The sequence below is a fragment of the Episyrphus balteatus genome, chromosome 4 (assembly GCF_945859705.1).
Source record: "Episyrphus balteatus chromosome 4, idEpiBalt1.1, whole genome shotgun sequence".
Taxonomy (NCBI): Eukaryota; Metazoa; Arthropoda; class Insecta; order Diptera; family Syrphidae; genus Episyrphus; species Episyrphus balteatus.
Window position 1 is genome coordinate 8,886,957 of NC_079137.1, and position 17,632 is coordinate 8,904,588.

The 17,632-nt window shown below is 29.6% G+C and overlaps 1 protein-coding gene across 1 annotated transcript; it reads left to right on the forward strand.

The window, feature by feature from the left end:
- Positions 1-245: 245 nt before the first annotated feature.
- LOC129918090 (uncharacterized) lies at positions 246-17,606 on the forward strand. The gene is made up of 2 exons (XM_055998441.1): positions 246-2,227; positions 17,505-17,606. Exons 1-2 carry the CDS (start codon positions 431-433, stop codon positions 17,604-17,606), a joined length of 1,899 nt encoding a protein of 632 aa, XP_055854416.1. The 5' UTR covers positions 246-430.
- Positions 17,607-17,632: the final 26 nt, after the last annotated feature.

A 17,632-nucleotide genomic window follows, 5' to 3' on the forward strand; every position in this document is an offset into this window, starting at 1 on the left:
GATTGTTATCTGGCAGTTCAAATTTGTTTAAAAATTTATAACTAAACAAAGGTTTAGTACCTACGAGTAGTTTTTCTTTGCATAATTTTCTTTTTGATAAATCTTTAAAATAGGGTATTTCGTGGAAATTTTTAGAAATCTACATATTTTGTTCTTGATCTTTATATTAATATTTTTAACAGCAAAATAATAATTAATAAAAAATATTTTCTCCAAAAATTAAAATTCCATCAACAATTTTTAGAAAATGACAGTTGTAGGTATGTCGAAGAAGTGTTCTTATCATAATTTCTCATGAAATATCCCTCAAAAAGTATTATTAAATTTGGGGGGAACACCCTGTAATATAAGAAAATAAGTGGAGTCAAGCCCTTTATTAGTAGAATAATTCCACAAAAGAACATTTATAACTCGAATAAACGTATCAGTCATGAATTTTCTCGCAGCAAGTATTGTTGTTTTATTTCCGGCGGCGTTTGCATTGGAATTTCTAGCAGTAGAAGCTGAATTTAATTCAAAGTTTGTGAAATTCATTGAAACTATCAACAATGTCGAGCGGTTTGACAGTATATTCCTTCTAAGAACATCAAAGGACCAATATTATGATGACATATTCATAAGGAACTTTTCAATTTCACTTGGTATTCCAGTGATTTTGGCAACTGAAGTATCTTCATTTCATTTAAAAAGAAAATTCAATGCAAACCTGCTTACAATTGTTCAATTTGAAGAAAATGATTTCTATCTTCAGCGACTTTTGGAATTTCTTCAGCTAATTCGATTTTGTAAGATAATTTTTCTACTCAAGCATTCAACAAGAAATGTTACAGAACTGAAGAGTGTTTTCGATTTCTGCTTTAAAAACCGAATGATAAATGTTCTTGCAGTTTTTCAAGATTTCGAAACTTCTTCGGCTTATTACAGTTTTAACAATTTTGGTGAATTTCAAATTGAAGAATTCTTATGGAACGAAAAAGATTCAAATATTTATCGAGACAAAATGCATGACCTTCGAGGAGCTCCATTTCCAGTTGTATTTGGAGGAAAAGAGCCAGGAGTTATTATTTCCAAAAATGAAAATGGTGACACTGTAATTGGTGGATATGTTGGGAATACTTTCAAGGCTTTTGCAAAACGGCACAATGCCAGTTTAAACAATTCAAGTGTAAGATCTTCATTAACAGAATACGATTTACATAAACTTGTTTTAAATGGAACAACAGAAATATCAGGTGGTGGACTTATTTTCCTAGAAAATTCATTCGAATGGTATACTTATCCTTATACACTTTTTGATTGGGGTGTAATGCTGCCTGTGGAACCTAATATTCCCATTTATAAAGTGTTTGTGTATGTTTTTGATTGGAAAGCTTTCGGAATTGTTATCGTTCTATTGATATTACTATCTGTTTCACTTGAGGCAACTGCTTATTTCCTAGGACCTCATCGATTTTTCTTCAAACGCAAATTAATTTGCAACATTGATTGTTTACGTGGTCTGCTAGGACAATCGTTTTCTCAAACACCAACAGCTTCGATTTCAGCAAAAATTCTCTATTCACTGATATTTTTATTGGGAATCATGATAGTAACTTCGTACGATGCATTTCTTCAGTCTTTTATGACTCAACCACCAAGTGAAAAAGTTATAAGATCCTTTGAAGACCTTCAAAAGTCTGATTTGAAAATTCTTACATTTCAACCAGATATGGATGAGTTATTGATCAAATTGAGGCCCAAATTCATGAAAAAGTATTCGAATGTATTTCTTGGTGAAACTAGTATGGAAGCATTTTATAATCGTCGAGATTCATTTGATACAAAATATGCCTACACAGTTACCGAAATGAAATGGTATGTTTATGAATATCAACAAAAATTTCTTGGTCAAAAACTATTTCGACGATCTGAAGAATTGGTACTGGTGAAAAATGTGCTAGCTGCAATTTCGATAAATGAAAATTCAATTTATAAGCAAATTTTGAATTTTCATATTTTGGAAACACAATCAAGTGGATTAATGGATTATTGGATAAAGGGGGAATTTTATGAGCTAATTAAAATTGGAAAAATTAAAAAAATACATTTTGAATTTGATGAGGAGGTGGAACCGTTGAAAGTTGAAGATTTGAAGTGGGTGTGGATATTGATGGGATTTGCATTGATGGTTGCTTTTTTGTGCTTTGTTGGAGAAATTTTTGTATTCAAATGGTTATTATGGAATAAGGTTGTAAAATTTAAGATTGTTTTTTTTAAATGTGATTTTTTAAAGAAATAAATATTGTACTTTAATAAATTGTTGATCTTGGTGTTGTTTGAAAAAGACAAGAGTTTTATTTGAATGACAAGAGGAATGATTTTTGTTGTTATGACTAGCGGATGCCCACAATGATACATCTTTTGTCAAATTATAATAAGTAGTATTGAAGGAGAAAAAAAGGCGCTTTAAAATAAGATCATGTCCACCTTTAATCCCACCCTTTTAAAATAATACAATTTCCGCTTAAAATTAGAGGAATCCGCTTAGTGACTCAATTGTTGTAGGTTCGGCCCCAATGTGACTGATAGTGTTTTTTTTTTATTAGAATGTTTGTACATTAAAAAAAAAATTCCGCTTAAATTAAGCGGATTTCTTTTAAATTTGAGCATTCGAGAAATTAAGAAGATTTGTCCGCTTAATTTAAGGCAAAAAATGTTTTTTTTTAGCTGAAGGCCATTTACCGAATTTGATATCTTCGTAAAACTATTTCAAGACGCCTATTTAGAAAAAAAATGTTTCTAAAAATATTAAAATTCTGCCTAAAAGTATTTTCAGTCAGATTTAGGTCATTCGCCTGTCGTCTGACAGAATTGCATGTAAAAATTCACGAGCGTAAAATCCAACCTTAATTATCCATGACAATTATGAAACATTTTTATAAAAATTGTAACATCTTGACTTATCGCACCCATCAGCCACCACCAGACGGAATAGCTGGTACAGACCTGATGGGTGACATTCAACTACACGTCCACCTACATTTTGTTGAAATTTAAAAATTATGTACAATCTCAAGTATTATCATCAACAAATCATCAATCACAAGAATCATCTTTGAGTCACATCCTAAGATACAGTGGTGTGTAAAATAAATTGGTCAAAATAAAAAAAAAAATTCAAACTTTTTGTATCATTAAGTTTTTAACTTCTAGTTTTTCCATACTTATGCAGACAGTACAAATACAATTTTGGAATTTTTGTCATTTTGAGACAAAGTTTTTTTTTTCATTCAGAATATGAACCCAATTTTACAGAATTTTTACTAATAGAACAAAAATATTAACTTGCTACGTACCTACTAGGGTAAAGATTGAATAGACAATTCGGGAAACTGAATTTTGGTACTGAATTTTGAAGTTTGAGTTCAAAAATTTCGATTTTGAAATTCAGAAATTTAGAACGAAGACATTTTCTTTGTCATTTGAAGAATTTCAGAAAAATATCAGCATCTTGAAATTTAATATCTACTAAATTTGGTGCTAGGTACGTATGTACAAAATTTTCGAACATTTGATTTTGAGAAATATGTAAATACATTTTTACGGGGTAATCAGTTAAAAAATTTCTTGTATACTAAAACCGTAATTTTCAACATAATTTTAGTAGGTATACAAAAACTACGAACCTGATTCTGATTCTGACACTTTTTTAAACTTTGAAACACAAACATTTTATATATGGGAAATATACATACTAGCACATTGAAGTGATAGACATTTGGTATAGAATAATTTTGAAAAACAATTTCCACACTCTTACTATCTTCTAATCTAATAGAGAAATCAACAGCAAAATTTTCGTACACAAAATGTTAAATTTTCTCAACCAAATTTTGACGACTTTTTTAAAACACAAAAATGTTTGTATTCAATTTGTTGGATATTCACAGAAATTTAAAAAAAAAAGTTCAGAAACAAGTTATTTTGGTACAAACAGAATAGAATATTTCAAAATATTGTAGAATTATATACACATCCGTTGGAAATTAAATTGTGACATTTTGTACAAATTTGGTACAAGAAAATTCTTCAAATAATCAGCTTAATCATCGACTAAAAGCATTTTGATTTGTTTTATTAATAACAAATTATACAATTTTCTACACAATTCCAAATTTTCTAAGTTTCTGAATAGCTTCATCATTTTCATTATACAATAAGTAGATATCGTCAATTGTATAAAATCGAGAATTTTAGAAACCTTTTTGAATAAAAATTTTGTTACTACATTTTTTTTTTGTGTACCAACGAAATTTTGAAAAAAAAAAAAAAAAAATTTATCATAGTTCTATTATTTTGAAAAGAGAATTTTGATATTTAATAATTTTGACTATCAAATTTTAGAAATTTATGGAATTTTTAAAAATTGAATGGAAAATTATAATGAATTTTGTGACACAAATATTTTTTGAAGTTTTGATTTCAGAAGTTTTTGAACCAGAGATTAGAAATATATCCAAACCTTTTGAAAGGTTCCTTAATAACACTTATTTGTCAATTAGAACATCAGTCTCCTGAAATATTCGAAATTTCATTTCTTGTGCTTGTCATCCCAGTGACTCAAATCACAGTGGCAAGGCCATTTGCATCTTTACATTTTATTTTAAGCAAAAAAAGATAAAATCTTGGGTCAAAGAACTTTGAGTCTTTATTATTAGTTAAACTCAGTACATTAACTAAGAAAAAACATTCTTTTCGTATGTATTTTTGCAAAATAAAGACATTTTTGACATATTTGACATTTTGAATTAACAATTTTTGATTTAGTTTCAGCGAAATTTATTTAATATTTATTTTTTTGTAAAAATCTCAACCGATAACCTTTATTTTTGATTTTTAAAAATAAATCTCAAACCTGAATCGAAACCTATTTAGAGTAATGTGGTAACTCTCAGAGAGAAACCAATTCAAAATAAAGGTTGACTGTTATTTCTGGTCTCTGTTTTGAACTTATTTTTTTATTAAAACTTGATATGAATTATTTTTGCCTCTAGAGGGCGCCACATTCAATATAACTAGACGTCAAATATCCTATAACTAGCGGACAAGAGAGACGCTTCCAACAATACCTCATTTGTCAAAATACGATAAGTAACTTTGAAGCTATGATTGAACAGATGAACAAACATGTATTAAATACCGACCAAACACATACATTTTTTTCCACAGCACTGTAGACAGATAAATTATACTTCCCTAGCATGCTAAATTGTTGCGTCTAGCTGGGTGTCTGAATCTAAATTTAGTCATCATACAAATATCTTCGTATCTCAACCTCATGCCATAGATACATCATCAAAAATCTCTCGAGAAAACACCATCATCGTCATTATAATCATCATCATCATCTATGATGGTGGCGCGCGATACAATTTCCATCTATTCCATAAGAGCCACAAAATTCCGCTTGTTGTGTTGCGGTGGCAAGATGAATGACACGACTCATTGCAATAACCACAGGAACGTTGATCTGCGCGCCAGATTTAAATCATTTGATGGTGTCTTCCGAAACCATATCAAACCAAAACCAAGCTAAAACCGCAACCACATTCAGCTCCTCCTCTGGTATTCTAATTGCATTTGGATCACAATGAAGAGGTTTTTTTTTTTGTCTTATTTAATCCAGGAGCGTGGCATTCAATGCTCCACGTATCATTTCAGATGCACACATTGTGGTTTATTCTCTTGGGACAGGAAGAAAAAAAATAAAATTTAAAAACAATAAAAAAAAACGGTTCGTTTGTTAAAATATTTTGATAGACCCTCTCGTCCATAAACAAAACATCCAAAAGATATGAAAAACTTTCTAGAGAACTATTCGTAGATATTTTTGTGGTCTCCCCCCTTTTTTTGTCGTTTTGCTGGAATCAACTCGCACTTTAATTAATCGCCACTAAAAGGCTTCCAGGTTCTTTATCAACATCCACCCGGTTTTTTTTAACTTCCCCCTGCTTCCCTTACATTTTTCTTTCAATTGCCCCATAATGATTTTAATGAAAATTTAATTCTCCATTTGATGTGAATTTATTGTTCTTAGTGTGTGGCATCTTTGGAAAAAGTACGCGTATCTATTTTTGAGAACGCGTATCTATTTATCTGCTCTGGATCATCAGATACTCTTTATGGGGATCACTTTTCTGATGTTGTGAAGATGATGGTTTTGTTGTTTTGATCATTTTTGTGCTTTGTGTTAAGCAGGGTTGATTGAGTTGGGGAACATTGTTGAGAAATTACCATTTTCTGCTGCTGATAGGTTGTGGGATGTTGTACATCGAGACTTGGAGGATGCATGAAAAAAAAAACACTTTGAGGGTGATTTAGGAACATAACAACATTGTACTGCTTTTTAATTGAATGTAATGGGAATGTAAATTTGTTTGTTTTTGGGGATCTATACGTTTGTACATTGCGTAGAAATTTGTGTAGGCAGATACATTTTCTCTTTGGAAAGAGATTGATGAGCGTCAAATGTGGTAGAGGGAAGGCTGTAAGAAGGGCTGGTAGAAACTTTGATGCGAAAATACCTGCTGCCAAATGTAGGAAAAAAATATTTCGATTGCAAATAATTCAGCAACCAGACGTCGAAGAAACTTTTGGTTTTCAACTATGAATAGAGCTTACAGAGACCTTTCTTTTGATGTCTCACTCGATGCATTTGGAAGAAATTTTTGAAAATGGATTTTTTCACGAAAATCCGAAAAAAATAAATTTGTAATTTTTTTACATAAAAAGATAGGCCTGTTTATTCTGAACTCGTTTCTGTAAACCAAAACTTGTTTCGACATTTTGATCCGAAAACATCAGCTTAAGAAGAAAAAAAAAACACCAAAAAGATATTTCGATCACAAATATTTCAGCAACCAGACCTCGAAGAAACTTTTGGGTTTCAGCTATGAATAGACTTTAAAAAGACCTTTCTTTTGATGTCTCACTCGATGGATTTGGAAGAAATCTTTGAAAATGGGGTTAACATTGATTTTTTCACGAAAATGTGAAAAAAAATAAATTTGTAACTTTTTTACATAAAAAGATAGGCATGCTCATTGTGAACTCGTTTCTGTAAATCAAAACTTGTTTCCACATTTTGATCCGAAAATATCAGCTTTAGAAAAAAAAAAAAAAAAAAATCACCAAAAAAAAACTTTTGATCGCAAATATTTCAGCAACCAGACATCGAAGAAACTTTTGGTTTGCAGTTATGAATAGATTTTAAAGAGACCTTTCTTTTGATGTCTCACTCGATGGATTTGAAGGAAATTTTTGAAAATGGATTTTTTTTAGGCAAGGGGTTAACCTTGAATTTTTCACGAAAATCCGAAAAAAATAAATTTGTAATTTTTTTACATAAAAATATAGGTATGTTCATTGTGAACTCGTTTCTATAAACCAAAACTTGTTTCGAGACTTTGATCCGAAAAAATCAGCTTTAGAAAAAAAAAAAATATTTCGATCGCAATTATTTCAGCAACCAGACCTTTCCAGCTATTATTAAAGCTTACAGAGACCTTTCTTTTGATGGCTCACTCGATGGATTTGGAGGAAATTTTTGTGAATGGATTTTTTTAGGATTTTTTCACGAAAATCCGAAAAAAATAAATTTGTAATTTTTTTACATAAAAAGATAGCCATGTTCAATTGTTTATTGTGAACTGATTTCTGTAAACTAAAACTTCTTTCGGCACTTTCATCCGAAAATATTAGCTTAAGAAAAAAAAAAAAAAAAAAAACACAACAAAAAATATTTTTCGATCGCAAATATTTCAGCAACCAGACCTTCAAGAAACTTTGGTTTTCAGCTATGAATAGACTTTAAAAAGACCTTTCTTTTGATGTCTCACTCGATGGATTTGGAGGAAATTTTTGAAAATGGATTTTTTTAGTCAAGGGGTTAACCTTGATTTTTTCACGAAAATGTGAAAAAAAATAAATTTGTAATTTTTTTACATAAAAAGATAGGCATGTTCATTGTGAACTTGTTTCTGTAAACCAAAATTTGTTTCGATACTTTAATCCGAAAATATCAGCTTTAGAAAAATCCAAATGAAGGATTTTTAAAAATTCCGTCATTTAATAGGGTAAACAGGGGTAAAACGGAAAGATGAAATTTGCGCTAAAATCTAAACGCGTGGTTGTAGAGAGTTGATTCTTTTTGCTATAGATAGAGGAGACTGATTTATGGATAACTGCATTTAAAAAAAATTCTAAAAAATTCTGGAACTCCGCTATAACGTTTTGTTTGAACGTTGATCAGGTGTTGTGGGTATGACAAAATGTTGATTATGGGTAGGGGAAATTTTTTTTGACAATTCTAAAGATGCCAGGTGAAAGATGAAGGAAAAAAAATTAGGGTTCTAATACGTATTTTTTTCCAACACTCTGCGTTTCGAAATATGAATTTTTGAAAAATACCTACTTTTTTAGGGGTATTTTTGTGTAGTTTTTGATTTTTAGCTTTATTTTGGAGCGATCAAAAAATCTCAAGTTATATAGGACATGTAGGGCTGATCAGTGCACATACATATGCAAAAAATTGGAATCGTTAAAAGAGTTTTGACTGAATACGGAGAAAAATAAATTTAAAAAAAACAGGTTTTTTGGCGTATGTAGTAATGATAGACCATGAACACGACTATATGTGTGCGAAATTTCAATCATTTTCGTAAACACAATTTTGAGATAACGGTAAAATAAATTTTAGAATTCAACAGGTTATAACTTTTTACCAAAAGCAGATAAAAATTTGATTAAACATTTATGAGCATTCTGATACAACTACCTTTCATTTGGTATATCACACATAACGCTAGACTAACTACAAGCCACACAATGTTAAATCAAGAAACTTGCTAAAAACCTCAAACCACCAGTGGAGATCTGTTGCGCCATGAACAGCCACCTGTGTGGGAAGTACCGTAATCTCAGTCTTTAAAAAATTCTAACTTCTCTTGTAGATTGATACGTTATTTGAAAGGTGAAACAATAAGCTTTCACATAGTATAAAATTGTATAGGTTTTTAGGGAAAAAATTCATTTAATAGCATGAGAACATAAAAATAAATGTTTTTTTTTGCTTTTTTTGATGAAATTTCATCGAGTTTAAAAAATTCTAGCTCTCTTTGTAGATGTCTAATAGGCATGATCTATATATATATTTTGAGCTGAAGCAATAGGCTTTCAGGTGTTGTTAAATTTATTATAGGTTGTTGTATCAAAAAAATGAGTTTTTGTGTGAAGTGATTTTTTCACTTTTTTCATAAGAAATTATTGTTTTCAATAAATTATTTTAATACTTTTTGCTCATTGTAAAAATTTAAAAATGGTTTTATTATTTAGAAGAAATATTTGGCTTTTTAAAGGTATAATTTTTTTTGTGAGCTTTTAAAATAAAAAAATTAATATAATGAGAAAAGAAAAAAAGTATTTTTTTTTTTTAGCTTTTTCTTGTAAATTATGATTGTTTGAAATAAATAAACGCTTCAAATGGCTCATTTTAAAAGCACACAACCTTTTTTCCTACGACGTTATCACGTACAATCATCGTCCGTAAACCAGCTTTACAGACAACCTCTTTTTACATTAAAAGATAGGTCTGTTTATTGTGAACTCGTATCTGTAAACCAAAACTTGTTTCGACACTTTGATCCAAAAATATCTGCTTCCAAATGTAGGAAAAATACAATTTAATGTTTAATTCTTTACAACGCAATGCCAGGAACAGGAAATATTGAAAAAGAGAACAAAACAAAAGTGCGCCACTTTAACATTATTTATGTACAATATTTGAATAAAAATTTGCTTCAACTTCTTTGTCCTTACAAGACTTTAATCCGATTATTATATTTGATTTCTTTTACATCAAAATGACAAAGTTTCCCTTAACACGCAATATGACGCAATAATCTCCAATCCATATGAAAAAATCTTTTTGTTTATTTTTAATAGGATTTGTGTTTATCTGCTCTTAATAAGGTCACAGGATTAAGGGATAAATTTATAAAACAATGTTTTTATTTATTTTTGGGTTTACTTTCATAATTTTGCCTTTAATTTGAGAAGAAAAAAATGTGTTTGCAGAATATTTCGAGGTTATCAAGAAGATTTTAAGACAACGCAACAGATTCAAATTTTCTAATGTCCCCAATAACCCTTCCATACTTTCTATTTCTATTATGCATATGAAACAGTTTTTCCCAGACAACCTATTTGCTGTTAACTTTTAATTAAGTTCATTTCTTCATTTATTTTTCGAAAGAGATTTTTCGAAACAAACAAAACCGAAAACAAAAAATTTCTGTCAGCTTAAACAATTTATGTCCCATTGGATAAATGTAGCCCCCATGGGAACGCCTCCCTTTTGGCACATAATGAACGGTACCGCACCCTTTTCGTAGGCTTTTCTCATTCAAAAATAGATTTTAAATCCCAAAAAAATGTTCCTCAAAAGAAATAAATAAAAATGTGTGAATAGCATATCACCACTTTCTATATAGAAAATCATTTGTTCCACATGTTCACACTATGCCATCAATTTAGTCTTTGTTTTATGTTTTATATTTTTTTTTTTTTGTTGTTTTCGAATTAAAAACCAATAATTTACAGATTAAAAAAATTGGAAAAAGAAATTTCGAAAAAAATAAAAAAAAGTAAAGTGGGCGGTTTTTGACTGCGAGTTATACTGAAGGCGATGCCAGATGTCGTCACACGCCAACAGAGCTCCTCTAAATATCCCCACATTCTTTGTTATTTGTGTGGCTCACTCACAATGATAAAGACTGACAACATCGACAACGACGACGATGGCAGAACAGAGACGTGACAGTAAATATCACAAAGTCATTCTTTAGTTGAGTTAACCAGACAATCATTTTGCCCGTTTATTGGACTAAATTTTGATAAAATTAAACGCAATAAATTAGTCTGCTAGGGGCGTGGCAGTTGCTTGGTTATTTTTTTTATTTTCTTCAGGATCGGAATAGCTTCAAAAAAGTCAAAATATTATAGAAATAGGGCCTTGAAAGTTCACTTAGAAAAATACCACCTAAAATCAAGCGGATTTCTGCATGTTTTTTGCCTCCGTTTAAATAAAGCGGAAATCTACTTAATTTAAAATGAAAATCTTCGTAATACTGAAATTAAATTAAATGGATTTCCGCTTAAATTAACCGGAAATCCACTTAATTCAAAATGAAAACCTTCTTACTATCATAAAAGTAAGAAGATTTGTATCTTAAATTAAGTGGATTTCCGCTTAATTTAAGATGGAAGTCATCTTGCTAAGAAACCATTCAGAAATCCGCTTGTTTTTAAGTGTTTTTTTTTACCGAAAAAGTACAAACAACCTATGGCTTTGGCTCACCTCTTTTTTTGAATCCACCCCTGAACAAAAACCCATTTCAATCATTAGTGAACTCGCTCAAGAAACCATTTTAAAGCCTTTCACCCGACGAAATAATCAAAATTGCTTTTTGGGGCGAAACAAGCAGCACAAAAGCGATTAAACAAAAAAACAAGCAAAGTAAAATGATTGCTCCCAAAGGAATATCAAAGGCAAAGTAAAGGAACGAGAGGGAGAGGCGTGTGTTTGGGTCACCTCGCATCACCTGGTGTCAACACCTCACGCGTCTGCAGTCTCTGATGCTGTCACTTTGTTTTCATTTCAATTTAATTTGATTTATGAAAAAGTATGTTCTTAAACACAAAAATTAAAACGAAATAATTTTTTTGGAGAAAAATGAAGACACTTATTTAATATTTTGAATAAAATGAAAATTAGTTAATCGAAATTTAAATGGAGGATATTCTTGTTGATTGAAATATGGCTTCAGAGAACGTCTGGACCTTTATCTTCTTATTAAAAAAAAATTAAATGAAAAAAGTTTTATAATTATGTCTTCCATTTTGAAGCCATTTGTTTTGAACGTGACCTTTCGCAAGTGGTATTTTTTTTTGCTTATAATATAGTTATTAATGCAGGTATATTTTTCGGAGACGAAATTGAAAAAAAACATTAAAAGTACAGAGAAGAAGAAGAAAAAGTTAGACAACATTCAAAAAGGTGAAAGGTGGCTATGATAAAACTTACTTTAGTCGAACAGGAAACGGACACAATCCCGATATTTTCAATCAAAAAAAAAAAAAAGATTTCCAAAAATCCAGAATCCAGAAAACCCAGAATCCTGAAAATTCAAAATCTTGAAAACCCAGAATCCGGAAAGTCCAAAATCCATAAGGTCAAAACTCTGGATATTGGGTTTTCGGGACTCTAGATTTTCGGTATTCTAAGTTTTCGGGATTTTGTGTTTTCGTTATTTTGGGTTTTTGGTATTTCGGAATTTCAACCCCAACCCGAAGATTTTTCCCTTAGGTGACATTGGTTTAAATCTCAAACACGACCCAACCTTTTTTAAACTATACAGCACAAAAGGGTTAATGATTTGTTGTTATATTTAAAAATGATTTTGACAATATTTGAACAAAGACTACAAACTTTAATCTATTATATATATTAAAGTTTGGTTTTGTGTAAGTTCGCTAACCGGCCACACAGACTGACTCATTTTCTTAATTTTTTTTTTGAAATCAAAGAGGCATAAGAGGAGAAGGTTTAAGGCAAAAAAAATTCAAGATTTTATAGGGTAAATAGGGGTAACACGACATTGAAAAAAGAGGCTATTTTCTAAACGGTAAGTCGTAAAGAGTTGACTTTTTTTGTAAATGATAGTTTATTCAATAGTTAAAAAAGGTATTGAAAAAATTCAAAAAAATTTCAAAACCAAGTTGTGAGGGTTTTTTTGCAGTCATAGACCTTCGACAAAAGACTAATTAGAGGTACGCAAAATTTTGCACAGAAATTTGAATTACACCATGAAAAAAATATTTAAAAAAAAAATTAGGGGTCTAAAACGGATTTTTTTCATAGGCCCTGTATTTTGAAATAAAATTTTTTGAAAAACAACCTAATTTTTAGGGACATTTTTGAGTAGTCTTTTATTTTTTTGGAATTTTTAAAAGTTTGCAAAAAATCTCAAATGTATAGGAAATATAGGTTTTAATCATGCGCATGCATATACAAACTTTTGAATTTTCAAAATGATTTTTGACCGAATAACGGGAAAAACAATTTTTTTTTGTCCCAAGTTTCTTGGACGTTTTTAACAGTTTTTTATTTTTATCTTTTTTTCTTCAATAGATAAATGAATGAAATTTCCAGTGTAGATAGATAATGGGCAAGACTATATTTGTACACAGTTTCAATTAATTTTGTAATGACAAATTTGAAATAACGGTAAAATAAAACTCTGTTTTTCAACACGTTACATCTTTTGATCTGGAGCTTACAAAAATGATTTATCTTTATTGAGCATCCTGATAATATTACCTTTCATTTGATATATCACACATAACGCTACATTCACTACAAGCTTCACAATGGTAAATTAAAAAACTTAAAAAACGTTTTTAACATAGGCCACTTTTTTTTTAAATTTTTAAAGTGAATATTTTTAACTTAATTGGACGAACTTTTCAAGTTTTGATTTCCTTTTTGTATTCGGAATTATGACAAATTACAAAGTCGAAAATAGAAATAAATACAAGAAATGGCGGAACGAAGTCCGCCGGGTCAGCTAGTTGTCTTATATAGTAGAGTAACTAAAGCAAATTATTATTAGGGAACAGCTCTGATTTTGACGATTTTTTTTTTTTTCAAACGTAGGTAATAAAAAATACTTTAAAGTCTATAGATTAAAAATTGCCGGCGTTGCCGTATTGTTTTTTTTAAATTAAAATTAAATTTTTTTTTAACAAAACCATTTTTTTTTGCTTAAAACAAATGATAGCAAAAGATTCTCTAGGTAATTTAAGTAAAATATATAAAAGGCAGTAAGGGACAATCTTCCATCGTTTAAGCGATAAATGCAATTTTCTAACATTCTGACCTCAAACACAAAAAAAATATTTTGAAAACAACGGCAACACCTACAATATTTTAAAATATATTTAAAAAAAGCCAGAAGCTTATTCTTATCTCTTAAATTTAAATCCACTAAATTTAATCAAGACTTTTTGAAAAAATGGTCCTCAAACTCAGAACTAATAAAATATGAATCAGTTGAATTTCGAAGCAAAAAAGGTAAAATATATCACACTTTTGAAAAAAAAAAAAATGAAAAATTACTTCAATTTCAATGGTTTTTTTTTTATTTAATTTTTTTTTAATTTTCTCAAAGACTGTGGTAAATAGGAACTTTAAATTTTCAACAGTAAGGGTTATTAAATGAATAAAAAATAATTTTATGTTTAGATGTTGAACTTTAAAAAAAAAAATAAGTTACATTTTTTTTCAAAACTTTTATTAAAAAAAGTTCTTCGAAAATGAAATACTTTTTAATTTTGTTCATAAACCGTAATACATATTGACATTTCCTTTTATAATTTGAAATCATAATAAATGTGGCCAAACAAATTTGAAAATAAATGCATTTTATATTACGACCAAGTTTAAAAATCGACATGTTCAAATTTTTTCAATAATTTTTTTTTTTCAAAAATCTGAGTTCAATTACCATTCTTTCAAAAGCCGTTCATTCAATTAACTTAATTTTAATTTTACATATCTGACTAAGCTTCTAGCTTTTAAAAAATGTATATTTGAATATTGTAGGTGTTGCCGTTGTGTTCAAATATTTTTTTTTTGTGTTTGAAGTCAATTAATAAGAAAATTGCATCTATCGCTTGAACTATGGAAGATTGTCGCTCACTCCCATGTATTTTTTTTCCTTGAATTTCCTAGACAATCTTTTCGCATCAATTAGTTTATGAAATTTAAGAAAAATTTTTGAAAAAAATTTGTTTTTGTTCACAAAAATCTGCAATTAAATTTAAAAAATCAAAACGGCAACACCGGCAATTTTTAATCTATAGACTTTAAAGTATTTTTAATTACCGAGGTTTGAAAAAAATATCATCAAAATCTAAGCTGTTCGGCCGGGTTCCCTAATATTGCCAAATTTTGAGCTTTATTTACTCCACTAATAACACGGTGTAACACTCAAAAAATACGCGGGCGGAGACCTATCAGGTTTTGTAGAGCTAGTCGCACTGAATACGAAACGGTATTTAAAAATCCCCTAACACCCCCAAAATCTGGAGTTACGGGCAAAAAACGGTTTTTTGGACCTTCGCCCATTGAAAAAATTCTAGCTTCGACAATTTTTTACCCATTTTCGATTTTTTTACAGTTTCTGATAGAAGATAAATATACCTTTTTAACAATGTATAAAACATGTAACTCGGTTAAACCACTTAGAATTTATAAGATGTCAAAGTTCAAAAATTCAATTTTTTTTGTCATTTGCCCAACTTCGGCATCAATTTAAAGTATATGTTTTCAAAACAACATGCTATTTAAAAAATATATTCTAAAACTATATCTATTTTCCAATTGATCGAAGTATTTTTTATGAAAATCACTTCAATATTGGCTTAGAAAAAAAAAATTTTCGATTTCAACCCAGATACAGAAATTCGAACTTTTAGGTATAGAACAAAAATGTTGTTTCGGCACGTAGTAGGATAAGTTGGGCGCCAGGATTTGATGAAGGGTTTTTGTAGAGGAGCTGAATACAAACATTTTTTTTCTTTGGGAGGGGGGTCTATCTCCCCCCGTTTAGGTGGGAGGGGCATTTTTCTAAAAAAAATTATCAAAATAAAAAAAAATTATTAAAAAACAACGGCAACACTTACAGTAATAAATGATACCATTTCCAAAAGGCAAAATTGTGCATTTGATTCTAATTTTTAAATCAATATAATATTACCAATAGTTTTTGAAATAATCGATCGAATAGGGGAACAAATTTTTTTTAAAACTCATTTTATACTATTTTTGTCCAGACTGTGAATTTTAGTAAATAAGTTACTTAGACAGAAAATTGCCTCAATTAATTCCTTATCGAACAGTGAAAACTATATGTTTCTATGTCTTCTAGTTTTTGAGAAAATTGAAAAATAAAAAAAAATAAAAACAAAAAATATTTTGAAAAAAGAAAAATCTGATAAAATAATTTTTCAATTTTCCCAAAAACTAGAAGACATAGAAACATATAGTTTTCACGGTTCGATAAGGAATCAATTGAGGCAGTTTTCTGTCTAAGTAATTTATTTACTAAAATTCGCAGTCTGGACAAAAATAGTATAAAATGAGTTTTAAAAAAAATTTGTTCCCCTATTTTTAACTTTGAAATCGATTATTTCAAAAACTATTGGTAATATTATATTGATTTAAAAATTAGAATCAAATGCACAATTTTGCCTTTTGGAAATGGTATCATTTATTACTGTAAGTGTTGCCGTTGTTTTTTAATAATTTTTTTTTATTTTGATAATTTTTTTTAGAAAAATGCCCCTCCCACCTAAACGGGGGGAGATAGACCCCCCTCCCAAAGAAAAAAAATGTTTGTATTCAGCTCCTCTACAAAAACCCTTCATCAAATCCTGGCGCCCAACTTATCCTACTACGTGCCGAAACAACATTTTTGTTCTATACCTAAAAGTTCGAATTTCTGTATCTGGGTTGAAATCGAAAATTTTTTTTTTCTAAGCCAATATTGAAGTGATTTTCATAAAAAATACTTCGATCAATTGGGAAATAGATATAGTTTTAGAATATATTTTTTAAATAGCATGTTGTTTTGAAAACATATACTTTAAATTGATGCCGAAGTTGGGCAAATGACAAAAAAAATTGAATTTTTGAACTTTGACATCTTATAAATTCTAAGTGGTTTAACCGAGTTACATGTTTTATACATTGTTAAAAAGGTATATTTATCTTCTATCAGAAACTGTAAAAAAATCGAAAATGGGTAAAAAATTGTCGAAGCTAGAATTTTTTCAATGGGCGAAGGTCCAAAAAACCGTTTTTTGCCCGTAACTCCAGATTTTGGGGGTGTTAGGGGATTTTTAAATACCGTTTCGTATTCAGTGCGACTAGCTCTACAAAACCTGATAGGTCTCCGCCCGCGTATATTTTAAAACCTCATTTTTGTAACACCGTGTAATCTTTTCAACTTCTTTAAGGTCTCTTTACGTTCAATTCAAATCTGCCTCAAATTTTTAATTTATCCAATATTTCTTCATCTCTGCGCTGACCAAGTTAACCATTAACCGAGAAATACATTTCCGATAAAATATCTACCAAGGATATGTCCCATATTATCTTCTCTCATTATATTAAAAAAAAATATTTATTTCTTTTGTTTCGAAGCACTACATTGGAAAGCCATTAACCATAACCATGGCCTAAATGTATGGATCCTTTCAGTTCATCAATTTTACTATAATACAAGACCTCGAAAAAAGAAAAAAAGCTTTTCATCTCAAAACTCGAACTCTCTCTCACTTTCGCCTCCTTAAACCAATCAAATTACTCTTCATCGTTAAAATTAATGTTCCTTTTACTTCAGAATATCAGCAGAATCAGCAACAACAACAACAACAACAATAACAACTTATTCAGTGTGCGTTGCACAAAACATCGAAATGATTTCCAATTACCTCACACATAATCTCAAGGGTAAAATAAACAGCAAAA

What these genes read in the sequence shown, in the direction of transcription:
- LOC129918090 (XM_055998441.1), top strand. Translation starts at nt 431, where the DNA reads ATGAATTTTCTCGCAGCAAGTATTGTTGTTTTATTTCCGGCGGCGTTT. An exon ending in AATGGTTATTATGGAATAAG is followed by an intron (nt 2,228 to 17,504) that starts GTTGTAAAATTT and finishes CTTTTACTTCAG; the next exon opens with AATATCAGCAGAATCAGCAA.